General features: G+C 41.6%; 1 protein-coding gene and 1 long non-coding RNA gene across 13 annotated transcripts in view; one reads left to right on the forward strand and one right to left on the reverse strand.

The window, feature by feature from the left end:
* GSPT1 (G1 to S phase transition 1) overlaps nt 1–12,565 on the forward strand; it is a 44,536-nt gene that overhangs the window by 13,113 nt on the left and 18,858 nt on the right. For 3 of the 12 annotated variants that reach the window (XM_063618209.1, XM_055243802.2, XM_063618205.1), the window contains 5 exons: nt 4,759–4,800; nt 4,911–4,952; nt 6,317–6,541; nt 8,108–8,141; nt 11,906–11,983. In XM_063618209.1, coding sequence (XP_063474279.1) covers nt 4,931–4,952; nt 6,317–6,541; nt 8,108–8,141; nt 11,906–11,983 — 359 coding nt within the window. In that variant the 5' untranslated portion in view covers nt 4,759–4,800; nt 4,911–4,930. Of the gene's footprint in view, nt 1–4,758; nt 4,801–4,898; nt 4,953–6,312; nt 6,542–8,107; nt 8,142–11,905; nt 11,984–12,565 lie in introns of all 12 variants that reach the window. The other 9 variants (XM_063618208.1, XM_055243800.2, XM_063618203.1 and 6 more) reach the window with 4 other exon arrangements.
* The window catches only part of LOC134732516 (uncharacterized), a 61,702-nt gene that overhangs the window by 10,413 nt on the left and 38,724 nt on the right, over nt 1–12,565 (reverse strand). The gene's annotated exons all lie outside the window — the stretch shown is intronic.

The following is a 12,565-nucleotide window of genomic DNA, read 5'->3' on the forward strand; positions in this document are numbered from 1 at the left end:
TGATTCCATTGATATGAAATATTCAGAAGAGGTAAATCCACAGAGACAGAAAACAGACTGGTGGCTGCCAGAAGCTAGGAGAGAGTATGGGCAATAACTGCTAAATGAATACGGGTTTCCTTTTCGGGTGATTAAAATGTTTTGGAAGCCGGGCACGGTGGCTCACACCTGTAATTCCAGCACTTTGGGAGGCTGAGGTGGGTGGATTGCTTGAGCTCAGGAGTTGGAGACCAGTCTGGGGAACCTATTGAAACCCCATCTCTATAAAAAATTTAAGGCCAGGTGTGGTGGCTCATGACTGTAATCCCGGGACTTTGGGAGGCTGAGGCGGGCAGATCACATGAGGTCAGGAGTTTGAGACCATCCTGGCCAACATGGTGAAACCCCGTCTCTACTAAAACTACAAAAATTAGCTGGGTGTGGTGGCACGCGCCTATAGTCCCAGGTACTCGGGACTTAAAGCAGGAGAATTGCTTGAACCCAGGAGGTGGAGATTGCAGTGAGCCGAGACTGCGATAGTACACTCCAACCTGGGCGACAGAGCGAGACTCCATCTCTTAAAAAAAAAAAAGATCCAGTTTATCATCTGTATCTGTATCACAGGCAGTACTACTGGTGTTCTACTGTTTTCTGGTAAAATCTTCATGTTTTGAAATTTGTGGTAATGTACCAAGTATCACAGCCAATTCATTAATATTCCTTTACTATAAATTATACTATTAGTTTTGCCTCTTTTTTTTTTCTGAGATGGAGTCTTGCTCTGTCACCCAGGCTGGAGTGCAGTGGTGTGATCTCAGCTCACTGCAACCTCTGCCTTCTGGGTTCAAGTGATTCTCCTGCCTCAGCCTCCCAGGTAGCTGGGATTACAGGCACAATACACCATGCCCAGCAAATTTTTGTATTTTTAGTAGAGTTGGGGTTTCCTCATATTAGTCAGACTGGTCTCAAACTCCTGACCTCAGGTGATCCACCCGCCTCCACCTCCAAAAGTCATGGGATTACAGACGTGAGCCACCGTGCCCAGCCTGGTTTTTCCTCTTTTTTTTGAGACAGGGTCTCACTCTTTCATCCAGGCTAGAGTGCAGTGGTACAGTCTTGGCTCACTGTGACCTCTGCTACCTGGGCTCAAGCGATTCTCCTGCCTCAGCTTCCTGAGTAGCTGGGACTACAAGCATGAGCCACCATGTCCAGCCTAATTTATATATATATATTTTTTTTGTGTGTGGAGATAGGGTTTTGCCATGTTGCCCAGGCTGGTCTCATACTTAGTTTTTACTTGTAATTTGGGGCACGGCAGTACACTCAGTGGTAAATTCTGAAAGCTTTCCCACTTACAAAAAAATTGTTCCATTTTTAAATAGTTAATAAGGGTGTGTTTCTAAACATAGAGATAACATTGGAAAACTTGAAACTGTAATTTCATTCCTTGAGAGGGTTCTAACTTCCTTTACTAGCAGCTGCGAACCATGCAGGATGTGAGAAATTACACCCTAATCATCTATTTCGTAGCCATGAACAGTTCAACCTAGGAAAATTCTAAGCCCAGGCTCATTAGTAGCCAGTAAAATCTGGATGTTATGTGAGTCATGAATAAGACCAGAGTAGAATGAACAAGTAAAGGTTTACTGTGTATGTATGAAGATAGGGTAGAAATATATCGGTTTTATTTTTATTTTTTGAGACAAGGTGTCACTCTCTTGCCCAGGCTGGAGTGCAGTGGTATAGTCAGGACTCATTGCAACCCTGACCTCTCGGGCTCAGCCCCCCAGCAGCTGGGACTGCAGGCTCATGCCACCACTCCCAACAATTTTTTTTTTTTTGTACAGATGGGGTTTTGCCATGTTGCCCAGGCTGGTCTCAAACTCTTGCCATCCTCCCACCTTGGACTCCCAGAGGTTTAGGACTATGGGTGTGAGCCACCATGCCCAACCCATTTGCAACTTACAATCCATTGTAAGTTGAGGAGCCATCTGTATTGTAAATGTAATAGTTGGTGCCAGGAACTAAGTGGTCAGGTGTAAGTACTGTTTGGTTTTGAAAAACTGTTACAGTTAGTGATACGCTTGAGAGTGGTGAGGAAGCCCACCACACCCGTCATTTTCCAGCCTTAAGATATGCAGTACATCATAACTGTATGTCCGTCAGAGCTTAGTTTACTTGTACACTGATTTTCAGCAGGGATTATCTGAGGAAGGGGAAGATGGCACTTGCATAACTTGGAAATGCCTACAGTTGATTCTGATGGGCCTGTATGTTAGATGGTAGGGATTACAGGATCTGTTTCCTAGGGCTTTTGGTGGGGATGAGCTAGTAGTCGGCACGTAGGGCTCAATAAAAATTAGAGCAAATTGCTACCACCTCCACCTCCACCCCCTACACAGTATGGATTTGTGAGTACTTTTATCGTTGTCTGGCCCATAATAGATACTCAATACATATATACATGCGTATTCATTTTTATTAATTTTTTTTTTTGAGACAGAGTTTCATTCTTGTTGCCCAAGCTGGAGTGCAGTGATGTGATCTTGGCTCACAGCAACCTCCATCTCCCGGGTTCAAGCGATTCTCCTGCCTTGGCCTCCCGACTAGCTGGGATTACAGGTGTGCACCACACCCAGCTAATTTTTTTGTATTTTTAGTAGAGACAGGGTTTTGCCATGTTGGCCGGGCTGGTCTTGAACTCCCGAACTCAAATGATCCCCCGCCTCGGCCTCCCAAAGTGTTGGGATTACAGGTGTGAGCCACCGTGCCTGGCTGATACTCAATATATATTGATAGGATTGAGTTGGAGTAGTTACATAGCAGATGGAGACTGACATTTGTTGAATATGCCAGGAGTTCTTTAACTGACACTAAACAAATTATTCTCCCATTTCCTCCCATAAACTCCTCAACAATCCTCCCAGGTAGGTGGTATATCATTCCCACAATTTCAATGGAATAAGTGCATTCACAGCTTGTGATAAGCCAGGAGTTAAACCTACGAGTCAGCTCAGTTCCAAGCTCTGAGAGTACCCCATGCTGTCACCTCCTTCTTAGGGTGGCCTATGAACTTGATTCTCTCAGTACTGCCTGGCTTTCTCTGAAAATTGAGTAATTTTTCCCTACCTTATCCTTAAACTTTTCTTCAAAATGGAAAAGCAAAAAAAAGTTAATCTGTATTGTGTCTGAAGTACAGTTTCTGTCTCCTTCCAAACCAGGTTCAAATGCGTTTCCCCTCTGTTAATGTCCTACTCATCCCACAGCTTGGGGTCATCTTAGACCCTTTCTCCCACCTCCTGTCAGGTGTAGCCCCCATCCCCTCCCAGTTGTATTGCTTGGTTGTCCCCATGGCATGCTTTCTTGCAGGGGTGATGTGGGTCTTCCTGCCTGTGGGGTCTTGCCCACTCTAGTTCATGTAGTTTAAGCTGCAAGAAAAAGATCTTCCTAAGTGACAATCTGAGCCTGTCATTTAAAAAAAAAAAGAAAAACAATTTGGTTGTCCTTTACCTATCAGGGACAGGAAATTATTTTACTCAACATTTGATGCTATTGAAGGTTGGGCCCAAAACACTTTCTCTTGACTCTTACAGGTATTGATCCTTTCCGGGCAATAATTTTACAGGTTACAAATTCATTATTTTTTCATACTTGCTGTGCATGATTTATATGATTTAATTCTTTGTTATCTTTTTCTATCGCGGAGATTCTTTAAAGGAGGGGCACATTCATATTGGAGTATAATTTAGGTTTGTCTGTATCTGACAAACTAAAATCCAAAAAAAGCAGACTTAGATATTTGGTTATTAGTATGTATTTCTCCTACATCTCTTCCAGTAATGTCATAAGTAAATGTGCAGTGTGGCAACTGGAAACTGGATTGTTGCTTGGTCTTAGAGTTCTAGTGTAGGAAAAAACTGGCATCATTGGAATCACCTTTTCTGCGGATGTTTTTAACCGCTTATATATATTTCAGGACTTTATACAAATGTCATTTATCTTATAGGTATCTAATTTATTCAGGGATTTTGATAACATGAGTATGGAATATTAAAAAGGGCTAATCACAGGCTGGACACGGTGGCTCAAGCCTGTAATCCCAGCACTTTGGGAGGCTGAGGTGGGCAGAACACCTGAGGTCAGTAGTTTGAGACCAGCCTGACCAACATGACGAAACCCCGTTTCTACTAAAAATACAAAATTAGCCAGGCATGGTGGCATGTGTCTGTAATCCCAGCTACCCAGGAGGCTGAGACAGGAGAATCGCTTGAACCGGGGAGATGGACGTTGTGGTAAGCCGAGATCGTGCCATTGCACTCCAGCCCGGCCAACAAGAGTGAAACTCAGTCTCGGAAAAAAAAAAAAAGGTTGGGGGGTTAATCACAGCTTTTTTGGGCTAGATTACCAAGAGAGAATCACAGGAAGTAGATGTGTATTTGTTGAGCACATCTCTAATTTGGTCTGTGCTGAGCTGCAAATTACTTTGACAGTATCTGTGAAGAAAAGGTTTATAAAGCAAATCAAAAGAATAAGCATGTTTTTATGAATACATTGAAACTACTGAAAATGTTTCAAAATTGGCTGTAATTAGTAGAATTTTGAAAAGTAGGTTAAGCAGAGACTTCTAATTTGAAGGCCTGAGTTAGCTGCCATTGATCTGGGGTTATTGATTGAGGCTTGTGTCATGTTATTGAACTTCTGTTTTTACTGCATATTAAAAGATAAGTGAAATGGCTGTATAAGTATCAATTTTTAATAGAACTTATTTCTGTTAAACAGCACCTGTGGAATCCTCTCAAGAGGAACAGTCATTGTGTGAAGGTAATGATGTACTCTTTGAAAGTCTACTTGAGAAAACATTGGGTTGTCTATGGTGTGTAAAGCTAGGTACTGTTTTGTAAATATATATTATATTTCAGTCTCTTGTCTAGGTTCAAATTCAGCTGTTAGCATGGAACTTTCAGAACCTATTGGTAAGAAAATTTCTGACCATATTAATACAGTAATACAAAACTCTTTCACTCTCAAGATTTAAGGTGCATTATGTAAGTGTTAGGATTATTGTAATGCCTACATTTAAGACACATTGAGTCTTTGCTTAGTATTTAGAAAGCAGAACAAACCAGGCACTAACACTGCCTTGATAAACTTAATAATTGCAAATAAAATTGAGTGGAGGAATGGTCAAGTCAATTTAAATACTTGTACATGTTCTGTTTTCTCTTTTTTTTTTTTTTTTTTTTTTTTTGAGACGGAGTCTTGCTCTTTCGCCCAGGCTGGAGTGCAGTGGCGCAATCTCGGCTCACTGCAAGCTCCGCCTCCCGGGTTCACACCATTCTCCTGCCTCAGCCTCTCCGAGTAGCTGGGACTACAGGCGCCCGCCACCACGCCCGGCTAATTTTTTGTATTTTTTAGTAGAGACGGGGTTTCACCGTGGTCTCGATCTCCTGACCTTGTGATCCGCCCGCCTCGGCCTCCCAGGGTGCTGGGATTACAAGCGTGAGCCACCGCGCCCGGCCCCTGTTTTCTTTTTTTGAGACGGAGTCTCGCTTTGTCGCCCAGGCTGGAGCGTAGTGGTGCAATCTTGGCTCACTGCAACCTCCGCCTCCCGGGTTCAAGTGATTCTCCTGCCTCAGCTTCTTGAGTAGCTGGGATTACAGGCGCACACCACCACACCTGGCAAATTTTTGTATTTTTAGTAGAGACGGAGTTTCACTATGTTGGTCAGGATGGTCTCGAACTCCTGACTTCGTGATCCGCCCACTTCAGCCTCCCAAAGTGCTGGGATTACAGGCCTGAGCCACCGTGCCCAGCCACACGTTCTGTTTTCTTGGTGAAAAATGTTCTTCCTTTTTATAACTTTATTCTTAAGGGTTTCATGTTCCCAGAGTGATTAAAGTTGATGCCAAAGTTTTATTACTTTAAGAGGAAAAAGAATATATTTCCTAAATCCTTTCATAGTTTTTGTGTGTCACGATTTTAAACTTTCTTTGTTTTCTTACTATCAGGGTGTCTCAACACTGGAATAACTAGGCTGTTGGGAATGTTAGAACTCTTGTTTAAATTTTGTTTGCCCTTATGAAAATGAAGCCTTGCTAAAATAGCAATCTCAGCCTATGAGTCAGTGCCCTCTGATCTGATACCAGAGTTGAGTCTGCCTTGAAAGCTGTCACCCATTTCTGTTATGAAAGAGGTTTTCCTGCTTATGTATCACTAGGCATTAGGAAATGGAACTATATATGCAAACTTCCATTTGTTGTTTTAAAGCTAGTGTATTTTAAAGTATAGATTGTAAGTCTTTTTCAGAATACTAAGTTAAAATGTCTTCCTTCGGTAGAAAATGGAGAGACAGAAATGTCTCCAGAAGAATCATGGGAGCACAAAGAAGAAATAAGTGAAGCAGAGCCAGGGGGTGGTTCCTTGGGAGATGGAAGGCCGCCAGAGGAAAGTGCCCATGAAATGATGGAGGAGGAAGAGGAAATCCCAAAACCTAAGTCTGTGGTTGCACCGCCAGGTGCTCCTAAGAAAGAGCATGTAAATGTAGTATTCATTGGGCACGTAGGTAAGCTGCTCTCATAGCAGTTAAAGTTACTGGATACATGGAACATGGAACATCCTTTTTAGCTACTTGGAGATGTTTAGTGAAACTGAAGCAAATTAATTGAAAATGTCTTGATTTTTAACTTGCTAGATTTTTTTTAGCTGGCGTAAAATTGCAAGTACTTTTTTCTTGAAGTTTAGGCAAATGAATAATTCTGTAATGGCATAGATGCTGGAAGAAAAACCTCAGTATATTGTATGTAACATATAATTAGTCTATTGACCATTGATGGTAGTTGAGCATAGTATTATATATCAGTGTCTTAGAAAATGTGCCCTTTTTTATGTGAACCTCAGTTAACTTATTAATTTTAATGGGATTGACCTTACCAGATAACTTGATTTTGTGTGAAGCAGAAATCAATAATTTGGAGTAACTTCTGGATGCTTGCCAGGTTGCTGGTTTAGCAAAAAACCAAAGAACAAATTTATTTAATTTACTCAGATATTCTCTAATTATCTGACCTATCCCCAGAATTGTGAGAAAAAAAATACAGAATTATATGTCTTTCATTTCTGCTATCTCTGCCTTCTCCCCGAATATGAAACACTGTACCCCTTCTTTTAGTAGCAAGAACTCTTGAAAGTGTAAAGGGCACTGTGGCTGGCGCCTACAATCCCAGCACTTTGGGAGGCCAAGGCAGGCAGATCGTGAGGTCAGGAGTTCAAGACCATCCTGACCAACATGGTGAAACCCTGTCTCTACTAAAAATACAAAAATTAGCCAGGTGTGGTGGCATGAGCCTGTAATTCCAGCTACTCCGGAGGCTGAGGCAGGAGAATTGCTTGAACCCTGGAGGTGGAGGTTGCAGTGAGCTGAGATCACGCCACTGCACTCCAGCTTTGGGCAACAGAGCAAGATTCTGTCTCGGGGGAAAAAAAAGTGTAAAGGAGTACATACCTTATTTGCTACAAGTGAAAGGAAAAGCACCTAAATGTAGTTCACAGTTCTTCAGCTGCTTTTGCTCTCTGAAACTCCTCTTGGGGAATTTATAGTCTGTTGCCGCTGTGATTTCGGAGTAATCTGTTAAAAAATTCTTTCCTTTATCAGTAAAGTGTTTAAGGAAAGTTTTTTTTTTTTTTTTGAGACGGAATTTCACTCTTGTCGCCCAGGCTGGAGTGCAATGGTGTGATCTTGGCTCACTGCAACCTCTGCTTCCCGAGTTCACGTAATTCTCCTGCCTCAGCTTCCCAAGTAGCTGGGATTACAGGCGGCCGCCACCACACCTAGCTAATTTTTGTATTTTTAGTAGAAACAGGGTTTCACCATGTTGGCCAGGCTGGTCTCGAACTCCTCACCTCAGGTGATCTGCCCTCACCGGCCTCCCAAAGTGCTCGAATTACAGGCGTGAGCCACCGAGCCCAGCCTTGAGCCTCATTTTCAAAAGTAGAAGGGTAATGAACTAGGATTTATGCCTCAAATCTTATGGAAGATTTAATTATGTATGTTAAAGGGCGCTGTTGTTTGTATATGTAGCCATTGGTTTTTGGTTTTAACCTATGGTTTGCATGTTGATGTTACTTTCAGATGCTGGCAAGTCAACCATTGGAGGACAAATAATGTAAGTCTGTATCTTTTGTTAAATAACAGAGTTAAATTGATGTCATGAATTTTAGGCATTGTAAACCTTCATACAGTCACACAAAGGAGATAAAACGGGTACCCCAAAGAAAAATTAAAAATGAAATTACTGGGACGTAATACTGACGTTAAGAAGTGATTTTTGCCCTGGTGTGGTGGAACACCCTATAATCCCAGCATTTTGAGAGGCTGAGGTGGGAGGATCACTTGACTTGAGGTCTGGAGTTTGAAAGCAGCCTGGGCAACACAGTGAGACTCTGTCCCACTTGAATTTTTTTAAAAGTAGTAGTTTTTGTAATGTGATTATTACTAGTGTTAAATGTGTTTCTGAAAGCTTTTTACATTTTTTAAAAATAAAAAATGAACATAGAACTCTAGATTATGGGAAATCTTAGTCTCCTGTGCGTATAACATACATGGGAATAATGAAAACCAGCTCTTGAATCTGGTGAATGGGGGAACTGTTTTTTCCTCATTCATCAGCTCCTTAAATGTATATGGATTTAATAAAAGACAGGTAGACTAGCTAAAATGCGAAGATAATTTTTTGATTGTATTATAGGAATTTCTTAGGTATGAAATGACCGTGGCTGGCCTTTAGTAATGCATTTTAGTATTGACAAATCTTGATAACTAAAAAGTCCTAAATTTTTAATTGCTTCTCTAAATTAGACCCATTTCTTCAAACTGTGTCATCAGAGGACCTAGAGGGCTTGCCATCATCTTGCCTAGTTAAATTTTTTTTTTTTTTTTTTTTTTTGGAGATAGGGTCTCATTCTGTCACCAAGGCTGGAGTGCAGCGGCATGATTTTGGCTCACTGCAGCCTCGACCTCCTGGGCTCAAGCAATCCTTCCACCTCAGCCTCCCAAGGAGATGGGATTACAGGTGCATGCGACCAGGCCTGGCTAATTTTTGTGTTTTTTGTAGAGGTGGTGTTTTGTCATATTGCCCAGGCTGGTCTTGACCTCTTGGGGTCAAGTGGTCTGCCCACCTCTGCCTCCCAAAGTGCTGGGATGCAGGTGTGATTAACCACACCTGGCTAATCATCATTGGTAATCTTGTCAGTTACTTCTGAACATTTCCACAACAGAGACCCTAAGGCTGTTAAACAGGGGTGCTTCACCAGGTCTCTGTGGTTGAAGTGTCACAGCGATATGATGTTGTATTTCAGGACAGTGTATATTTTTTGCTGATGGGCTGTAAGTTTTGGTGGCATCACAATGGGTTTCTACATGCAAATGCTTAGATGTACTGCACTATAGATGTCTACATGGAGAACACAGATGAAAGCTATAGGGAAAGGAGGGCTTTGAATTGGATTGAGTCGAGGGAAGTATGCATTACTAACGAACTATTTTAAAATTATTATCTCATTTTGACAATTCGTGAGACTTACTTGCCTAGACAACATTGTTGCAATTTTTTTTTCTTTTCTATAGTATCTACATTTACATTTACTTGTTATTTTATTTTTAAATTTACTTGGCTGGGCATGGTGGCTCATACCTGTGATCCTAGCATTTTGAGAGGCCAAGGCGGAAGGATCATTTGAGCCCAGGCTTCAAGAACAGCCAGGGCAATATAGTGAGACCCTCATTTCTATAAAAAATAAAAATAAAACTATATTTATTTTAAGAGACCAGGTCTCACTGTGTTGCCCAGGCTGGAGGGTAGTGGCTATTTATAGGGGGGATCATAGCACACTATAGTTTCAAATTCATGTGCTCAACTGATCCTCCTACCTCAGCCTCCTAAGTAGCTGGGAGTACACGCTTGCTACCACCATGCCCACCTTATATTTACTTAAAAAAAAAAAAACCCCAAAAAAATCTACTGTATTTTGAAATAATTTTAGATTTACGGAATGGTTGCAAAAACAGTACAGGAAGTTCCCTTCATTCATCCTGCCCTGATGTTAACATCTTATAACCATAGTCATTCATCAAAACTTCCTTATTACTGTGAAATTAGTCATGATTACTTGGTTTAGGTGTCATCTGTCAAGATTGTCCGCTATAAGGTTATTGTTTTCCCTTTTCTTTTTTTTTTTTTTTTTTTAAGACGGAATCTTTCTCTGTCGCCCAGGCTGGAGTGCAGTGGCGTGATCTCGGCTCACTGCAACCTCCGCCTCTCGGGTTCAAGCGATTCTCCTGCCTCAGCCTCCCAAGTAGCTGGGATTACAGGCATGCACTACTATGTTTGGCTAATTTTTTTGTGTTTTTAGTAGAGATGAGATTCACCATGTTGGTCAGGCTGGTCTTGAACTCCTGACCTTGTGATCCGCCTCCTTTGGCTTCACAAAGTGCTAGGATTATAGGTCTGAGCCCCATGCCCAGCCATTTTTTTTTTTTTTGGAGAAAGGATCTCTCTTGTCTAGGCTGGAGGGCAGTTGTGTAATCATGGCTCACTGCAGCCTCAACCTCTTGGACCCAGGCAGTCCTCCCAACTCAGCTTCCCAAAGTGCTGAGATTACAGGCATGAGCCACCACACCTGGCCTGATTTTTTGTTTTTTTAGAGACAGGGTCTTGCTCTTAAACACAGGCTAGAATGCAGTGGTGGAATCATAGCTTACTGTAACCTCAAACTCCTGGGCTCAGGTGATCTTCTCACCTCAGCCTCTTGAGTAGCTAGGAATACAGGCATGCATCACCACACCTGGCCAATTTTTTAATATTTATGTGGAGATGGTCTCACTGTGTTGCACTGGCTGGTCTCAAACTCCTGGCCTCAAGGGATCCTCCCACCTTGGCATCCCGAAGTGCTGGGATTATGGGCATGAGCCACCACACCAGGCCACTTTGTCTGATAATTTGAGACTGTAAATATCCTTTTTCCGCTTACACTTTCCATAATTTTAGCATCCACCAGTGGTTCCTTTACTTTAACTATTTTTGGCCAGGTGTGGGCTCTCACGCTTGTATTCCCAGCACTTTGGGAGGCCGAGGCGGGCAGATCACTTGAGGTCAGGAGTTCGAGACCAGCCTGACCAACGCGGTGAAACCCAGTCTCTACTAAAAATACAAAAACTTAGCCAGGCATGGTGGCACACGCCTGTACTCCCAGCTACTTGGGAGGCTGAGATAGGAGAATCTCTTGAACCCAGGAGGAGGAGGTTGCAGTGAGCTGAGATCATGCGACGGCACTCCACCCTAGGCGACAGAACGAGACCGTGTCTCAAAAAAAAAAAAAAAAAATATGACCAGGCACAGTGGCTCACGCCTGTAATCCCAGCACTTTGGGAGGCTGAGGCAGGTGGATCACCTGAGGTCAGGAGTTCGAGACCAGCCTGGCCAACATAATGAAACCCCGTCTTTACTACAAATACAAAAATTAGCCGGGCTTGGTGGTGGGTGCCTGTAATCCCAGCTACTCGGGAGGCTGAGGCAGTAGAATCACTTGAACCCGGGAGGCAGAGGTTGCAGTGAGCCGAGATTGTGCCATTGCACTCCAGGTAGATGACAAGAGCGAAACTCTATCTCAAAAAAAATACATATATATACACACACACACACACACACACACACACACGCATATATATGTAATATATTTTTTATACAAAAATATATATGTAATATATTTTTTTATTTATATATTTTATATATATATTTTGAGACGGACACACACATACAAAATAACTATTTTCTGGAGTTGAAATTCCCCTCGACAGTTTTCACGTTTTCCTAATTCCACTGAGTTATTTGTGAGTAATTGTTTACTTTTTTTTTTCTTTAACTGTTTTCAGGTATTTGACTGGAATGGTTGACAAAAGGACACTTGAAAAATATGAAAGAGAAGCTAAAGAGAAAAACAGAGAAACTTGGTATAGTAAACTTTTATGACACTTATAAATTACTTTTAAGGAAACGATGCCCACTTAATGCTTTTGGAGCCTGTTAAAATATAAATTGTTGAAGTCTAAAATCGTATCACAACAAAGGAAATTTCCCCTCTCGTCATAATACACAGTAGATGAGTTCCTAATGACTTAATAACTTACACAGAGAAATGTGGAAACAATCCACATATCTGGTGATAGACTTGTTGAAAACATTATAAACCATGCATTTAATTGGGTGATTTTGCAACCCCTGAAAACTTACATAATTTATAGTAACCATGAATAGAACTTGCATTGCGGTGGCACTTGGGGGGAAGTAAGAAACATCCCTGTACTTAAGATATGACCATTATGTAAATAAATGCTGGAAATAAAATGGAATGGAATTATTGACAGTGGTTGCCTTTGAATGGTGAGACAGTCAACTTTTTTCTGTTTTCTAACCTTGCTACTTTTATTTTTAACAAGTTAGCAAGCCTTACCTCAATGGGATATTGATGGTCATTTTTTAAAAAATAAAATTATATTCCTCTAAAATAAGCGGGTAAAATGCTAGTCAGTGTT

Source organism: Symphalangus syndactylus, chromosome 14 (assembly GCF_028878055.3).
Source record: "Symphalangus syndactylus isolate Jambi chromosome 14, NHGRI_mSymSyn1-v2.1_pri, whole genome shotgun sequence".
NCBI classification, from domain to species: domain Eukaryota; kingdom Metazoa; phylum Chordata; class Mammalia; order Primates; family Hylobatidae; genus Symphalangus; species Symphalangus syndactylus.